This window comes from Hemitrygon akajei, chromosome 10, assembly GCF_048418815.1.
Source record: "Hemitrygon akajei chromosome 10, sHemAka1.3, whole genome shotgun sequence".
Classification (NCBI taxonomy): Eukaryota; Metazoa; Chordata; class Chondrichthyes; order Myliobatiformes; family Dasyatidae; genus Hemitrygon; species Hemitrygon akajei.
Genome location: NC_133133.1, coordinates 90,357,442 through 90,374,717, shown reverse-complemented (window position 1 = coordinate 90,374,717; position 17,276 = coordinate 90,357,442). Strand labels below are relative to the sequence as shown.

At 44.1% G+C, this 17,276-nt stretch overlaps 1 protein-coding gene across 2 annotated transcripts in view; it reads right to left on the bottom strand.

The window, feature by feature from the left end:
- The window catches only part of LOC140734530 (sodium- and chloride-dependent neutral and basic amino acid transporter B(0+)-like), an 85,475-nt gene that overhangs the window by 59,163 nt on the left and 9,036 nt on the right, over positions 1-17,276 (bottom strand). For both annotated transcript variants that reach the window (XM_073058615.1, XM_073058616.1), the window contains exons 4-7: positions 16,246-16,413; positions 6,379-6,517; positions 5,021-5,153; positions 791-931 (exon numbers count right to left, since the gene is read on the bottom strand). In XM_073058615.1, coding sequence (XP_072914716.1) covers positions 791-931; positions 5,021-5,153; positions 6,379-6,517; positions 16,246-16,413 — 581 coding nt within the window. The remainder of the gene's footprint in view (positions 1-790; positions 932-5,020; positions 5,154-6,378; positions 6,518-16,245; positions 16,414-17,276) is intronic.

Sequence of the window (17,276 nt, the reverse complement as noted above, 5' to 3'; positions counted from 1 at the left end):
ATAAAGAAGGCAAGACAGCAGCCATATATGAGTTTGAAGAGATTTTGTTTGTCACCTAAAACACTCTAAAACCTATATCTATGTACCTTTCTGGCAGGCTGCATCATTGTCTGGTATGCCGGGGAGGGTCGGGGTGGGGGGGGGGGGGATGGCACCACACAGGTCCAAAGAAAGCTACAGAAAGTTGTAAAGTTAGTCAGCTCCATCTTCCCTGGTATCCAAGCCATCTTCAGGAGTGGTGCCTCAGAAAGACGCCGTCCATTATTAAAGAGCCCCACCACCCAGGTCATGCCCTCTTCTAATTGCTACCATCAGGAAAGAGCTACAGAAGCCTGAAGGCACACACACAGTGATTCAGGAACAACTTCTTTCCCTCTGCCATCCGATTTCTAAATGGACATTGAATCCATCAAACCGACCTCACTTTTTAAAATAAATATTATTTCTGTTTTAATTCAATATAAATATACATATATTTGATTGATTTATTTAAGTTTTTTCTTTGGTATTATCATATATTATGTTGTACTGCAGCAGCTAAGATAACAAATTTTATAACACATGTCAATGATAATAAAGCTGATTCTGAAACTAGCTTGATAAAATTTGCAACCTGGTATAATTTTACAGAAGTAAATGACAATGACAGTTATTAATTTTTACTTGAACAAGATTGCCACATCTTGACTTTTAACTGAATTAACCATGTATACAAAAATAAGTTACAAGGAAACAGTTAACAGTTTCAGGAAAGCATTTAGCATTCTACAGAATATCCTGGTTTCCTTACCTCGGCATTAAGCAATTTGGTGAAGTCTGACTGGCTTCCAATATAGAAGTCAATCCCTTTTTGAGCTCCTTCAAGGGTCACGCCTCGGATAAGAAGAACGATGAGAACCACATAAGGGAAGGATGCAGTGAAGTAAACCGCCTGGCATTCAGAGGGAATTCAGAGGGATTGTTAGATTCTCCTGTGTTTCTAGTACAGCTTTTACATATAATAATTACATAGAAAACAGTAGGATGACTGTAAAAGTGGTTAATGAAGCAGAAGCGATTGCACTGCTGGTCAGTGTCTGTGAAGAAACTAGCAATCTTTCAGGTTAATAGCATAAGACCATACGACTAGGAGCAGAATTAGGCCATTCGGCCCATTGATTCTGCTCCACTATTTGATCTTATCTGATCTATGTCTCTCTCAACCCCATTCTCCTACCTTCTCCCTGTCACTTTGCATGCCCTGCCATCAAAAATCCATCACCCTCCGCCTTAAATACACCCCAATGACTTGGCCCCCACAGCCGCCTGTGGCAACAAATTTCAGAGGTCACCACCCTCTGGCTAAAGAAATTCCTCCTCATCTCTGTTCTAAATTCATGTGTGTCTATGCTGAGGTTGTGCGGTCTGGTCCTAGACTCCCCTACAATACGAAACATCTTCTCCACATCCACCCTATCTAGGTCATTCAACTTTTGATAGATTTCAATGAAGTCCCCCTCATTGTTCCAAATTCCAGTGAGTACAGTCCCAGAGTCATCACGTGCCCCTCATAGGATACGCCTTTCATTCCCAGAATCATTTCAATCAAACTCCTATCAACCAGCTCCAATGTCAACATATCCTTTCTTTGATAAGGAGCCAAAAACTGCTCACAATACTCCAAGTGACGTATAAAGCCACAGCATTACATCCATGTTTTTATATTCAAGTCCTCTTGAAATGAATGCTAACATTGCATTTGCCTTCCTCAGCACCAACTCAACTTGCAAATTAACCTCTAGGGAATCCTACACAAGAACTCCCTAGTCCCTCTGCACCTCAGATTTTTGAATTTTCACCTGATAGTCTGTGCTTTTGTTCCTTCTACCAAAGTGCATGACCATACACTTCCTAACACAGTATTCCATCTACCACATCTTTGCCCATTCTCTTAATGTCTTAGTCCTTCTACAGACTCCTTGTTTACTCAACAGTACCTGCCCCTCAATGTATCTTTGTATTGTCTGCATATTTGATCACAAAGACCATCAATTCTATTATCCAAATTGTTGACATATAACATAAAAAGAAGCAGTCCCAACACAGACCCCTGTGGAACACTACTAGTCTTCAGCAGCCAATCAGAAGAACCTCCCTTTATTCCTACTCTTTGCTTGCTGCCAATCAACCAATGCTCTATTCATGTTGGCATTTTTCCTGTAATACCACGTGTGTTCATCTTGCTAAGCAGCCTCATGTGTGGCACCTTGTCAAAGGCCTTCTGAAAATCCAAATATACAACATCCAATAATTCTCCTTTCCCTATCCTGCTTGTTATTTCCTCACAGAATTCCAACAGACTTGTCAGGCAAGATATTATCTTAATGAACCCTTGCTGACTTTGGCCTTTTTTATCATGTGCCTCCAAGTTCCCCAAAACCTCATCCTTAGCAGTTGACTCCAACATCTTCCCAACCATGAGGTCAGGTGAGCTAGCCTATAATTTACTTTCTTCTGCCTCCCTCCCTTCTTAAAGAGTGGACTGACATTTGCAATTTTCAAGCCCTTCAGAATATGCCAGCATCTACTGATTCTTGAAAGATCATTACTATTGCCTCCATAATCTCTTCAGTTACCTCTCTCAGAAACCTGGTGTATATTCCATCTACCTTCAGACCTTTCAGTTTGCCAAGCACCTTTTCCCTAGTAATAGCAACTGCACTCACTTCTGCCACTTCTGCCACTCTCAAACTTGTGACATACTGCTCGTGTCTTTCACAGTGAAAACTGATGCAAAATACTTATTCCATTTTCCCACCATTTCCTTATCCCCCATTACTAACTCTCCAACATTATTTTCCAGTCATGTGGTATCTATTCTTGCCTCCCTTTTACTCTTTATACTGTATATCTGATAAAACTTCTGGTGTCCTCTTTGATTACTATTGGCTCAATTACCTTAATGTTTTATCTTTTTCCTCCTTCTTAAGTTTCCTTCTATGGTTTATAAAAGCTTCCCAATACACTAACTTCCCACTAACTTTTGCTCTATTGCATTCGCCTCTTTTGCTTTTACGTTGTCTTTGACTTCCCTTGTCAGCCATGGTTGAGTATCCTTGGATGTTAAGCTCCCAACCATAATCTTCTTTCAGCCGTGACTCAGAGTTGCCTACATCATACCTGACAATCTGTAACTATGCTACAACATCATCTACCTTATTCTGCACACTCCGTGCATTCAAATATAACACATTGAGTCCTGTATTCATCACCCTTTTCAAGTGTGTTCCCCTTTTACATTGCAACTTATCCCACTGACTGCAACTTTGCTCTACCATCAGACACGTCTTGCAAGCAGTCTCACTGCACATTGCCTCTGTTTGTAAACCAACTGCTCCATCCTCAGCCATAATACACCAGTACCCATCCCCTGCTGAATTAGCTTAAACCATCCCCAATAACTCTAACAAATCTGCCAGCAAGGATATTGGTCCCCCTCGGGTTCAGGTGTAACACGTTCCTTTTGTTGGGGTCATACCTTCCCCAGAAGAGATTCCAATGATCTAGAAATCTGAAATCCTGACCCCTGCACCAGTTTCTCAGCCATGTATTCATCCGCCAAACTATCCTATTCTTACCCTCACTGGCATGTGGCAAAGGCAGTGATCCAGAGATTACTACCATTGAGGTCCTGCTTTTCAGCTTTCTACCTAGCACCTTAAGTTCTCTCTTCAGGACCTCCTCTCTTTTCCTACCTTTGTCATTGGTGCTAATGTTTACAAAAACTTCTGGCTGCTCTCCCTCCACTTTGGAATGTATAGACCTGATCTGAGAAGTTCCTGATGCAACATACCATCCAGGTATCTCCATCACATCTACAGAATCTCACGTCTAAACCTCTAGCTATGAAATCCACTATCACATCCGCAGTCCACTTCTCCCCCCTTTCCTTCTGAGTTACAGCACCAGACTCAGTGCCAGAGACCCTGTTGCTGCAGCTTCCCCCACACCCCTCTCCCCCGGTAGGTCATCTTTCCCCTGTAGTATCCATAACAGTATACTTATTATTGAGGGGATCAACCACAGGGGAACTCTGCACTGGCTGCTCATTACTTGACCCTCTCTTGATGGTCACCCAAGTATCTGCCTCCTGAAACTTAGTGGTAGATCCTATTTATCACCTCCTGGTTTCCTGCGAGATGAAGGTCATCAAGCTCCTTAACATGTTATCTGTGGAACTGAAGCTCGGTGCAGCTGAGGCAGATGTTGTTATCTGGCAGTCTGGAGGCCTTTCATCAATCGGAGACACTTCCTGCAGGCCTACTGACCACTCAAGTATTTCCATTTGCTTTTTTTTGTTTGTTTTTTTTATTACAGATCTCTGGCACTTGTACTAATTTATCTTTTCTTAACAATTGGAACATCAGAACAAAAGAAGTACGAGTCAGGAGAGGATATGTCACTCCTTGTGACTTCTCGACCATTTAATAATATTGTGATTTACCTTTCACATCAAGATGTCACTTTCCTATACCGACTCTACAACCTTTAATTCTTAAATTTGCATGACCCCGAACTCTTTGGTCGTCTATGTATAAATAGCATTATAATATCCCAATATTTATGCTTCAGTAAGTGGAAAATAGATTACAGAATGCCAGGTATTTTGAATTTCTAGGTTTCATTATCATTCTCATTGTCAGAGAAAAATAGATTCTGGCAGATGAAACCATTGTTTAGATCCACACAAATTTGTCAACCTTGCAAATGCATTTAAAATCCTGTACGAGTGACTGAGTGAGAACATTTTCCAAAGGTCTGGTGAGTTGCTGCTGGGGAAAAATCTTTGGAGCCCATCTAGGACAGCAGTGATCATGAATTAAGTAAGTTTACTTAGTATTACTAAGTAATTCAAAATTATAATTCACATAATTGAATGAAACAATGTTACTTTACAACTTTCTGAATTTTAGTGGAATATTTACAGAAATATGTATTTTATCATCACAGTTTGAACACAATGTGTAACAAATAGTTTTACCTTTCCTGAAGACTTGATGCCTTTACACAAAGCAGCTCCAATAATCACCCAGCCCAGAAGCAGACAAAAGGCTAAATACCAAACTATCTTCCCCGTCTCTTCTATTGAACGTGAACGGCGTAAAACTACTTTACTAAAAACAAAATTCATAATAAGCAATTTCAGCTTGAAATGTGTCCATTCCATACATTCACTGTTTCATATAATACAGTGGAGAATTTATATGGATTTGAACAATTTTCAATTTAATGGTGCACTCTGAATTGTTACCAGAATTAAAATTATCAATTATAATTGTTTATTTCCTGTTCTTAGATTTTGTTTTATATAAAATAATTAAACAGTTATGGTTGACGAGATTCTCCTCTAAGTTAATTAGTTCCTACAAATACTATAGCTAAAACTATTTCAGTTAATCACTCTATCTCATAAATTAATTTCATGAATTCTCATTCAATTCTAGATCTATGAACTACACACAATCCAACAATAAATTAACTAATGGAACAAAATCAACATCTGTAAAAGATCACTTTAGCTATTTAATTTCTGTGAAATTCTACCTTGAATAGCAAGTAAATTAATAAAAATCATGAGCAGGTTTCACTGCATAAATATTACAGTGGTAAACCCAGAAATTTTACAGAGTGTGATTACAAATGCAGGGTCTCTGGTTTCATGTTAATTCAGACATACACTCAGTGGTCAATGTATTAGGTTTTTCTGAAGCTAATAAAGTAGCCACTGAGTGTATGTTCATGGTCTTGTTGCTGTAGCCCATCCATTACAAGGTTCAATGTGCTATGCAGAGATGATCTTCTACACACTTATGTTGTAACACGTGTCACCTTCCTGTCAGCTGGAACCAGACTGACCATTCTCCTCTGACCTCTCTCATTAACAAGGCATTTTTGTCCACAGAACTGACCTCACTAGATGTTTCTGTTTTGCTTTACACACCATCCTCTGTAAACTCTAGAGACTGTTATGCATGGAAATTCCAGGAGTACAGTCATTTCTGAGCTACTCAAACCACCTTGTCTGGCACCAACAATCATTTAAATGTCAGTATCACCTGATCACATTTCTTTCCCATTCTGATATTTAGTCTGAACCATGACATAACTTCCTGACCACGTTTGTGCATCGATGATTGGCTGCCACATGATTGGCTGATTAGATATTTGCATTAATGAGCAGGTGTACAGGTGTACCTAATAAAGTGGCCATGGGTGTACATTGACATAAATCATATGGCTGTCTATAGCAAATGACTTTTCTCTCATTAAAACTAACTAACCATCTACTGATACAGCAATGTAGACTGCAGATGTAAATACCAGTATCGTGCTACTTACTCCCAGTATTGTTCACTAGGCCCCTGGTGAGGAACATAGATTTCTGATCCATTTGAACAAGTCTTGTTGCTTGCCTGCAGCCATGTTGTATTAATAATTTCAAAACGTCCATTGCCTAGAGTGTGATTGCACACTGAACCTGTAAAATGTGGAATATGGTTCAGAGTGTACCAGGAACAATTTGTAATTTCTCACTCATACAATCATTCTGACTGAATTGGTCCAAGGGTAAGACCACAGGCTGACCAGGATCCAAAGATACAGTGACAAAATAGGATACATCAATGGCTACAGGACCAGTCCACATGTCAGTTGTAATACTGAAGGTGTGCACTCCAGACTAATTGAGACTCTGGCCAAGCTATTGCAGAACAATTACAACACTTGTGTCAACTCAGCAATGTAAAAGATTATATCCGCATCGGATTTTTCATGCAAGCAGGAGAAATTCAATCTAACTAATTATAAACCAATCAATTCTCTCTCAATCATCAGCAAAGTAATGGAAGTTGCCATTGACATTGACAATTACTCACTGATAATCAAACTCATTGATTCCCAGGCATCTTGCTGTGCTCCAAACCTCATCACAACCTTGGCCTAAAGAGCTGAATTCAGAGGCGAGATAAGAATGGCTGTCTTTAATATCAAGGAAACATTTTCCTGAGTATGCTGACCTGATAAAGTTGGTGTTAATGGGCTTTAAATGAAAACACTCCAGTCATTGGAATCATACTTCACACTAAGGATGGTGGATGAGTTGGAGCTCAATCTTTCTAGCCAAGAACATCACTACAGGAATGAAAAGGGACTGTGGTGTGCCCAACCATCTTTAGATGCCTTATCAAAGAACTTCCTTCAATCTTAATATCAGGAGTAGAAACGTTTGATGATGATTCCACAATATTTAATTCCATTCACAGCTCCTCAGTAAATGAAGCAGCCTACACCTGTATGTAAAAACGTCTGCACAACACTCAGACATAAACCAGCTTTTAGCAAGTAATATCTATGCCACACAATTGCCAGACAATGGTGATCTCTAACAAAGGTATATCTAACCACCCACCATTAACATTCAATAGCTTTTTTGTCTCTAAGTCTCCTGGCTGGCCAGAAAGTCCCCTATTGACCAGAAACTCAACTGACCTGCCACATAAATATTAGGGCTACCATAGTGGTTAGTGCCTTGGTATCTTGTGATGAGTGACTGACCTCTTGACATCCCAAGTCAGGAGGGTATTGAAATACCAGCTACTTTCCTGGATGAGAGCAGCACCAAAATTCTCAAGAAACTCATCACCTTCCAGGACAAATCCACTGCTTGATTAGAACTCCATTAACCACTATTCTGTCCATCATAGACATTCAGTTGTACCATCTGCAAAATGCAGTGCAATTGCTCATTCAGATGACTCTGACTACATCTGTCAAACCTGTGATGTCTACCATCAAGTAGGAGCACTGCAGCAGTCCTTGAAATTATTACCAGTTATAGGTTATCTGCATAAGTTTTTTGAAATTTTGATGTACAGAGGGATCTTGGGTCCATAGCCCTCTGAAAGTGGAAATGTAAGTAGATAAGGTAATTTAAAAAGCATATGGCATGCTTGCATTTGTTGGTCAGATCACAGAGTACAAACATTTGAGAAAATATGACGCAGCTTTAGGTAGGTCATATTTCACGTTCTGTGTGCTGCTCTGGTGTGTGCAGAAGAGGTACACCAGGATGTTACCTAGATTCCAAACTATTAGCTGTAATGAGAGATCAGACAAACTTGGAACATTGGAGACTAGAGGGAGACCAGAAGAGTATCAAATTATCAGAAACATAGAAAGGACAGAATGTCAAAGTCTTGCTCCTAAGGTGGAAATGTCAAGTACTGGATGGTAAATGTTTAAGTTGAGAGGGGAAAGTTCAAAAGAGATTTATGAGGCCAGTTTTTAATTTTTTGTTTTTATGCAGATTGGTAGGTGCCTGGAATGTGCTGCCAGGGGAGCTGGTAGCAGATATCAAAGCAATGTTTAAGATGCATTTAGACAGGTGCATGGATAAGCAGGAATAGAGGAATACAGACTACATGCAGGCAGAAGGGATTAGATAGATTGTCAGTTCAAACATGGTGGGTTGAATGGCCTATTTCTATGCTATACTGCCTTTTCCGTCTGTCTGGGCTGGTGTTCAAGTTCTCCAAACACTGGGTTGTTTCCTCACACTACAACCCGAGCCCTGCTGCATCAATACATTCTGGGCCTGGCCCCCGCCACCCAGCCTGTGGCCACTGCCAGGTTCCGGCCCATACTCGATCTTTGCAAATCAGCTCAGTGCTTAGATCGATCCAGCCTTGCTCTTGGTTTAATTGGATGGGTTCCAAAATCCCTCCACTCTGATTCCTCTTTGATTTGCTCACTCCAACTCCATCTTTGACTCTAAATTTGTCTCAGACATGCCTCGACCTCACTTTGACCACTTCTCCTCGAACATGCCATGCTCTGACTTTGCATCGCACCTGCACACTTTGAACCTTGAGTCAGCCTCATCTTCGCTCGCCTCTTCATTGTTTGCAGTATAGTTTACCACAATTCACCACAGTAGAAGTGTTATTAATAAAATATTTAATCATATTTCTTGCTTTATGAACCATTAGAAAGCTGTCACCCAACTTCAGTAGTGCCATCTTAAACTGATCTTAAACAGAACATGCTTATAAGTTTGCTAGGATTGTGATGACATTCCAAATCTCCTTAAACTCTGAATGGAATATAGCCTTTGGTGTGTCTCTTTCATAAATGCATCAATATGTTGGGCTCAGGAGAGATATTCAGAGATGCTGGTATCCAGAAACTTGAAGCTGCTCACCTTTCCACTGCTGAATCCTCAATGCGAACTGGTGTATGTTCTCCCAACTTCCCCTTTGTCAATTCCACAGTCAGTTCTTTTGTCTTACTGACGTCCCGTGCAAGATTACTGCTGTGTTACTATTCAGCCAGTCAATCTATCTCACTTCTCTCTGCCTCCTTGTCACCATCTGAGGTTTTGCTGACAACAGTTGTTGTATTTGTAAATTTAATAGATTGTGTTTGAGCTGTGGCTAGCCACACATTCGTGAGTGTAGACAGAGTAAACAGCATATAGGGAGATGCACCTGTGTTGACTGTTAGCGTAAAGGAAATTGCTATTTCCAGTCTACAATGACTGTGTTCTCCCCATGAGAAAGTCAAGGGTCCAGTTGCAGAGAATGGTACAAGTCAGCTTTTGAAGCTTGTTGATTAGTACTAAGGAGATGGTGGTGTTGAACACTAACTGTAATACATCAGCCTGACGCAGATATTATTGTTGTTGAGATGGTCCAAGGCTGAGTAGAGTCATTGAGGTTGCACCCATTGTAGATCTATTGTGGTGGTACGCAAACTGCAGCCGGTCCAGGTCATTGTTTAGGCACAAATTAATTCTAACCATGAAGAACCTCTCAATGCACTTCATTACAGAAGATGTGAGTGCTACTGGGTGATAGTCACTGAGGTGTGAGGGTAAAAATCTAGACATTTTTACACTATATTCGAAGACTAGGAATATGTATATTCCGAAGTGTATCAACATTCAAATTTAGTATATTTGCACCTCATCCCTGGATATTTAATTAAAGAAAACGATACTAACTTTAATACACAGTATCAAAATAACTACAGAGAATTGTAAAGTTAGTCAGCTCCATCATGTGCACCAATCTCCACAGTATCCAGGACATCTTTAAGGAGCAATGCCTCAAAAAGGTGGCATCCATCATTAAGGATCCCCAATACCAAGTGCCCCCCGCTTTACGAACGTTCACTTTACGCCATTTCGTTTTTACAAAAGAACTACATTAGTAACCTGTTTTCACATTACAAAGAGGATTTCCGCTTTGGGGAAAATTTTCATCATATAAATTAATGGCTCTTCACTTTATGCCATTTCGGTTTAAGAAAGGTTTCATAGGAATGCTCTATCTTTGTAAAGGGGGGGGGGAACAAATGTACCCAGGACATGCTCTGTCTCATTGCTACTGTCAGGAAGGAGGTACAGAAGCCTGAAAGCACACAGCTTCTTCCCCTTTGCCATCAGATTTCTGAATGGGCACTGAACCTATGAACACTACATCAGTACTTTTTTATTTCTATTTTTGCACGACTTATTTAACTATTTAAGATATATATACTTACTGTAACTTATGTTTTTTTTCTCTATTATAATGTATTGCATTTAATTGCTGCTGCAAAGACAACATATTTCATGACATATGCTGGTGACGTTAAAACTGATACTGATTACTCATAGAACATAGAAGCTGTATGGCACTGAAACACACAAACTAACAAAGAAATTAAAATCAGACTATTAGACTTTAATACATAGATGGGGATCCAAATAAATACTGCGCTCCAAGAGCATGAAGCTGGAGAAATAATTACAGGGACAAACAAATACCAGAAATTAAACATATTTTGTTTTAACTACATTACGCTACAAATATCTATTGCTATTGAATGAAGCTGGGGAAGAGTTAATGCATCTGCATTATTCCGTGTCTCAATTTTACTAGAGAATTGATGCTAAGCTAATTTATGGAGCTGAGGTTGCGAGGTCCACTGCTATAGATATCTTGCATCCTAGGATCCCAAAAGTGGTCAATGAGACAGCAAATTCATTAGTTATAATCCTCCAAAAATTCTTAGCTTCAGGAGAGGATTGTTACGGCTAACATGACGCCACTGTTCAAAAGGAAAGGTAGACAAAACACGGATAACTGTAAGTTGATGAGCCCAATGTTGATTATTTGAAAAGTATGAGTATGTAGCGATGTACTACACACAGCGCTGAAATAACGACACGCAGTCGGTAAGTCGTTTTGAGACTAGTTTATTCAAACTTCGCGGTGCTGGCATTTAATCCCTAGCAAACGTCCTCTCCGGGCGTAAATGACGTCAGAGGTGCATTACCAAAGTCTTCCCCCGCGCGCTGGCTATTTGTGAGCCGGTTCGCCTGCGCAGAAAGTGGGTCACCACATAACCCCCCCAGAACCGGCGATACACCCCCCAATGTCCACAGTCTGGATCAGCCTCTGTTTGGCAGGTCTGCCTCTGCGCCGCGGTGCCTGAACCTCGACCGGCTGCGCCAAGTCCACATGGGCTGGTTTGAGTCGGTCCACTGTGAAAACCTCCTCTCTCCCCCCAATGTCCAGAACGTACGTGGATCCGTTGTTGTTGATCACCTTGAATGGCCCCTCATACGGCTGCTGTAGCGGTGCCTGGTGTCCGCCCCTTCGTACAAACGCAAACTTACAGTCCTGCAGGTCTTTGGGTACATGGGTCGGGGTCCGTCCGTGCTGTGAAGTCGGTACGGGGCCAGTTTGCCGAGCCTCTCGCGTAGTCTGTCCAGGACTGCTGCGGGTTCTTCCTCTTGCCCCCTTGAGGCTGGTATGAACTCTCCCGGGACGGCCAGGGGCGCGCCGTACACCAACTCGGCCAACGAGGCGTGCAGATCCTCTTTGGGTGCTGTACGAATACCAAGCAGGACCCAGGGAAGCTCGTCCACCATGAGAGCTGACTTCAAGTGACGGTGGAAGCGTTCCACCAGTCCATTCGACTGTGGGTGGTAGGCAGTAGTGTGGTGTAGCTGCGATCCCAACAGGCTGGCCACAGCCGACCACAGGCTGGAGGTGAACTGGGCACCTCTGTCGGAGGTAATGTGGGCTGGTACCCCGAAGCGTGCTACGCAGGTTGCAATCAGTGCTCGGGCGCAGGAATCGGCAGATGTGTCGGTGAGTGGGACCGCCTCCGGCCACCTCGTGAACCGGTCTACCATAGTTAGGAGGTACCGCGCTCCTCGGGACACTGGTAGGGGGCCCACGATATCCACATGAATGTGGTCGAACCTCCGGTGGGTGGGTTCGAACTGCTGCTGCAGGGCTTTAGTGTGCCACTGCACCTTGGCTGTTTGGCACTGCGCGCACGTTCTGGCCCATTCACTGACCTGCTTGCAAAGTCCGTGCCACGCGAACTTGCTGGAGACCAGCCGGATGGTTGTCCTGATAGATGGTGCGCCAAACCGTGTATGCAGTCGAAAATTCGCCGCCTCCAGGCTGCCGGGACGATAGGGCGAGGTTGGCCGGTAGCCACGTCGCACAGGAGGGTCCTCTCACCTGGGCCTACGAGAAAGTCCTGCAGCTGCAAACCCGAGACTGCGGTCCTGCATCTGGGCATCTCGTCGTCTGCCTGCTGTGCCTCCGCCAGTGCTGCATAGTCCACCCCCAGGGACAGGGCCTGGACAGCTGGTCTGGAGAGTGCGTCTGCCACGACGTTGCCCTTTCCCGAGACATGCTGGATGTCCGTCGTGTACTCAGAGATGTAGGACAGATGTCGCTGCTGGTGAGCCGACCAGGGATCAGACACCTTCGTGAACGCGAAGGTCAACGGTTTGTGGTCCGTGAACGCGGTGAATGGCCTGCCTTCTAAGAAGTACCTGAAATGCCGGATTGCCAGATACAGTGCCAACAGCTCCCAGTCGAAAGCACTGTACTTGAGTTCGGGTGGTCGTAGGTGCTTGCTGAAGAATGCCAGGGGTTGCCAGCGCCCCTCGCCCCACCGACTGCTGTGTCGGATGTGTCCACTGTGAGAGTGTTCAGAACGTCCGTTCTAGGGTGCACCAGCATCGCGGCATCTGCCAAGGCTTCCTTGGCTTTAACGAAAGCGGCCGCGGCCTCCTCGTCCCAAGTAATGTCCTTGCCTTTACCCGACATCAGGGTGTACAAAGGACACATGATACGGGCTGCTGAGGGGAGGAAACGGTGGTAGAAGTTCACCATACCAACGAACTCCTGCAGGCCTTTGACCGTGTTGGGCTGGGCAAAGTGGCGGATCGCTTCTACCTTGGTGGGCAGAGGTGTTGCCCTGCCTTTGGTAATCCTGTGGCCCAGGAAGTCGATGGTATCGAGACCAAACTGGCATTTGGCCGGGTTGATCGTGAGGCCGAAATCAGTCAGGCGGGAGTAGAGCTGGCAGAGGTGGGACAGATGCTCCTGACGACAACTGCTGACTATAACGATGTCGTCCAGATAGATGAACGCAAAGTCCAGGTCGCGTCCCACCGCATCCATTAGCCGCTGGAACGTCTGTGCAGCATTCTTCAGGCCGAACGGCATTCGGAGGAACTCGAACAGGCCGAACGGGGTGATGAGTGCTGTTTTGGGGATGTCTTCAGGGTGCCCGGGATTTGATGGTATCCCCGGACGAGCTCTACTTTGGAAAAGATTCTTGCTCTGTGCAGGTTTGCTGCAAAGTCCTGTATGTGCAGCACGGGGTAGTGGTCTGAAGTGGTAGCCTCATTCAGTCTGCGGTAGTCGCCGCATGGTCTCCAACCCCCAGCTGCTTTGGGCACCATGTGCAGGGGGGAGGCCCATGGGCTGTCGGACCGCCGTATAATCCCCAATTCATCCATCTTCTTGAACTCCTCCTTCGCCAGGTGGAGCTTGTCCGGGGGGAGCCTTCGTGCGCGGGCATGGAGGTGTGGTCCCTGGGTCGGGACGTGGTGCTGTACCCCGTGTCTGGGCATGGCTGCCGTGAACTGCGGTGCCAGAATCGATGGAAAGTCCACCAGGATTCCGGTGAATACGTTGTCCGACAGCGTGATGGAGTCCAGGTGTGGGGCCGGCAACTTGGCTTCACCCAGGGAGAACGTCTGGAAAGTCTCGGCATGTACCAGTCTTTTCCCTTGTAAGTCGACCAGCAGGCAGTGAGCTCGCAAGAAGTCCACCCCCAGGAGTGGTTGGGCCACGGCAGCCAGTGTGAAGTCCCACGTGAACCGGCTGGCACCGAACTGCAGCTGCACTGTGCGGGTGCCGTAGGTCTGTATCGTGCTGTCGTTTGCGGCCCACAGGGTGGGTCCTGGCTTCCTGTTGCGGGTGTCGTACCCTGTCGAGGGAAAGACGCTGATCTCCGCTCCGTTGTCGACCAAGAAGCGGCGTCCCGACTGTTTGTCCCAGACGTACAAGAGGCTGTCCTAGTGGCCAGCCGCCATAGTCATTAGTGGTAGCTGGCCCTGGCCCTGGCCCTCGCAGGGCGGGCGACAACGGCGGGCTTTTGTGCCCCACCGCTGGTGATAGAAACACCACTGTTCACTGGCCTCCTCACTCCTGCCTCTGTATTGTGTGCGCCCCCCTGCCGGGCCCGGTCTGGTCTGCTGTTGTGCACGTAGCCTGGTAATCTGACCGACGGATGCCACGCTCTCCCTCTTGGCTTTCCACAGCACGTCTGCCCGGGCCGCCACCTTCCGGGGGTTGCTGAAATCTGCGTTGGCCAGCAGCAGATGTATGTCCTCGGGCAGTCGCTCTAGGAACGCTTGCTCGAACATGAGGCAGGGCTTGTGTCCGTCAGCCAGGGCCAGCATCTCGTTCATCAATGCTGACGGCAGTCTGTCTCCCAAACCGTCCAGGTGAAGCAGGCAGGCACCTCGCTCACACCGTGAGAGGCCAAAGGTCCCAATGAGCAGCACCTTGAATGCTTCATATTTGCCTTCTTCCGGGGGCGACTGTATGAAATCCGCAACCTGGGCGGCCGTCTCCTGGTCAAGGGCGCTCACCACGTGGTAGTAACGCGTGGAATCAGAAGATATCTGCCGAATCTGGAACTGGGCTTCTGCTTGGCTAAACCACATGCGTCCAGAAAGTCGGCAGTGTTAGCGAAACTGCGTGAACAGATGAAGAGTCGGTCATCTTTGGTCTAAATCCCGTTTGGACCGTCGGGGTCACCAATGTAGCGATGTACTACACACAGCGCTGAAATAACGACACACAGTCAGTAAGTCATTTCGAGACTAGTTTATTCAAACTTCGCGGCGCTGGCATTTAATCCCTAGCGTCCGCCCTCTCCGGGCAGAAATGACGTCAGAGGTGCATTACCAAAGTCTCTCCCCGCGCGCTGGCTATTTGAGAGCCGGTTCGCCTGCGCAGAAAGTGGGTCGCCACAAGTATCTATTTTTAGGGAACAAATTGGCACCATATTTTTAAAATTGATATCTAATCTAGCAAAGTCAGCTCAATATCATAAAGGATAAGGTGTTTCTGAAATTTATTTGAGGTCTTAATTGGAATAAAGATTTAAGATTCAAGTTTCAAAATTCAAAATTGTTTAATGCCTTTTCCAGTACACAAGTATTAAGGACAACAAAATAATTGTTAATTTGGATCTGATCCAGCACAAAAAAATGCAATAAAATAAAGAGCAAAATAATAAAAGAAACACAATAAATATAAATATAAATTAGTTTATATACATTGATTGATTGTATGTACATATAGTGATGCTACATCCAGGTAAATAAGTTGATTGACTGGTAATGATAAAGTGAGGGCTGTGGTGGATGTTAATGACAGTGGTATTGATCTGTCTTACTGCTCGGGGAACTGATTTTGAGTCTGGTGGTCCTAGCATGGATACTGCATAGCCCTGATGGGAGTGGGACAAGGTGGTTGGGAGCCTTCATGATATTGCAGACCTTTTTTCTGGCATCTTTAATTAAATGAGAACCAGCATATGAACATATTTGCAATTTCAGAAGACTTTTGACAACGTGTCAAGATGTTGGAAATAACATGTACTGTATACACAGATAGAAAGCTGGCTAAGAGGTAAGAAACAACAAATAGGAATAAGGTAATTTCTCCACAGATACTGCACAATTTGCTGAATTCTTCCAAAATTTTCTCTTTAAATTTAAGTTTCAGATACAACATAAAGACCCAGTCTCCATTACTATCATTAATTCAGACTGATGGAAGTGAAAGTACCAAGGTGGTGTCTAGCCTTTTCCAATGGATGTTAACATAGTACCTCTGGGTGTCCTGCTGCAGGTTTCATCTGCTCCCCACCAGCTGAAGCAGTCTGCCCACGGCAGAGGGGATTGGAAGGAGGCAAACAGGTAATACAGGCTGTAGCCGATGATGCAGCAATAAGAAATGTCAATAAATGAAATTACAAGAACCATTGTGATCCCAATACCTAAAAATAAATGAGGGAAAATGAGTTTAGAATAGAATCTAAATAAAATACTGCACAACCCCACACAAAGGTTGTTGAGTAGGTTGCAATGAAATAATCTTTATTTTCCTGGTAGAGACCTACTCAACAATTGTGATTGGCATTCAACCTCTCTTTCATCAACTACAAAACCCACTGAGTTACTTGACCAGGCTATTCTGATTGCATCCCATGTCCTTGACTTCTACCACCAGGATCAATGTGATGAACAAGAATGTGGAAACACCATCACTATCAGATTTCCCCCAAGTTGCACACCCTCCAACCATGGATATCTGTTATCATTGCTTCAACAGTACCAGGTCTAAATCCTGAAATTCATTATCCAACAAGACGTAGGATTACTTTCACTGAAAGGCTTGCAATCATTCAATTGGTGTCTCTCCACCAAGAGCAATCAGGTATAGGGAAGTATGGACTGAATGCTGATTACCACTAAGCACCTGTTGAAAGAGGACCTTAAAAGCAAATTACTGGAAGAAATACTCATGACAGTTGTACCACGTTTTGTGTTCTTTGAAACATGTAAACTGCCCAGCCAGGCATCGTAATGTAGCAGTATCCCCATAAATAGCAAAGAATTCAGAACATAGAGCTCTATTCTGACTTGTAGTGCTGTGAATGTGGAGGTTTGTACCTCTTCCAGATATTCCGGTTACTAACCACTTCCCAAAAATGAATGGAAGATAGATTAAACATCAAATGCAGCATATACAGCCTGTAAAACCTTCAATCAAAATCTATGTCCATACTCTTAGTGGGACATCCCCAGGAGACCTTATTGAAAGTTTCGGTTCTGGTCAAGGATACTGCAGTGACTAGGA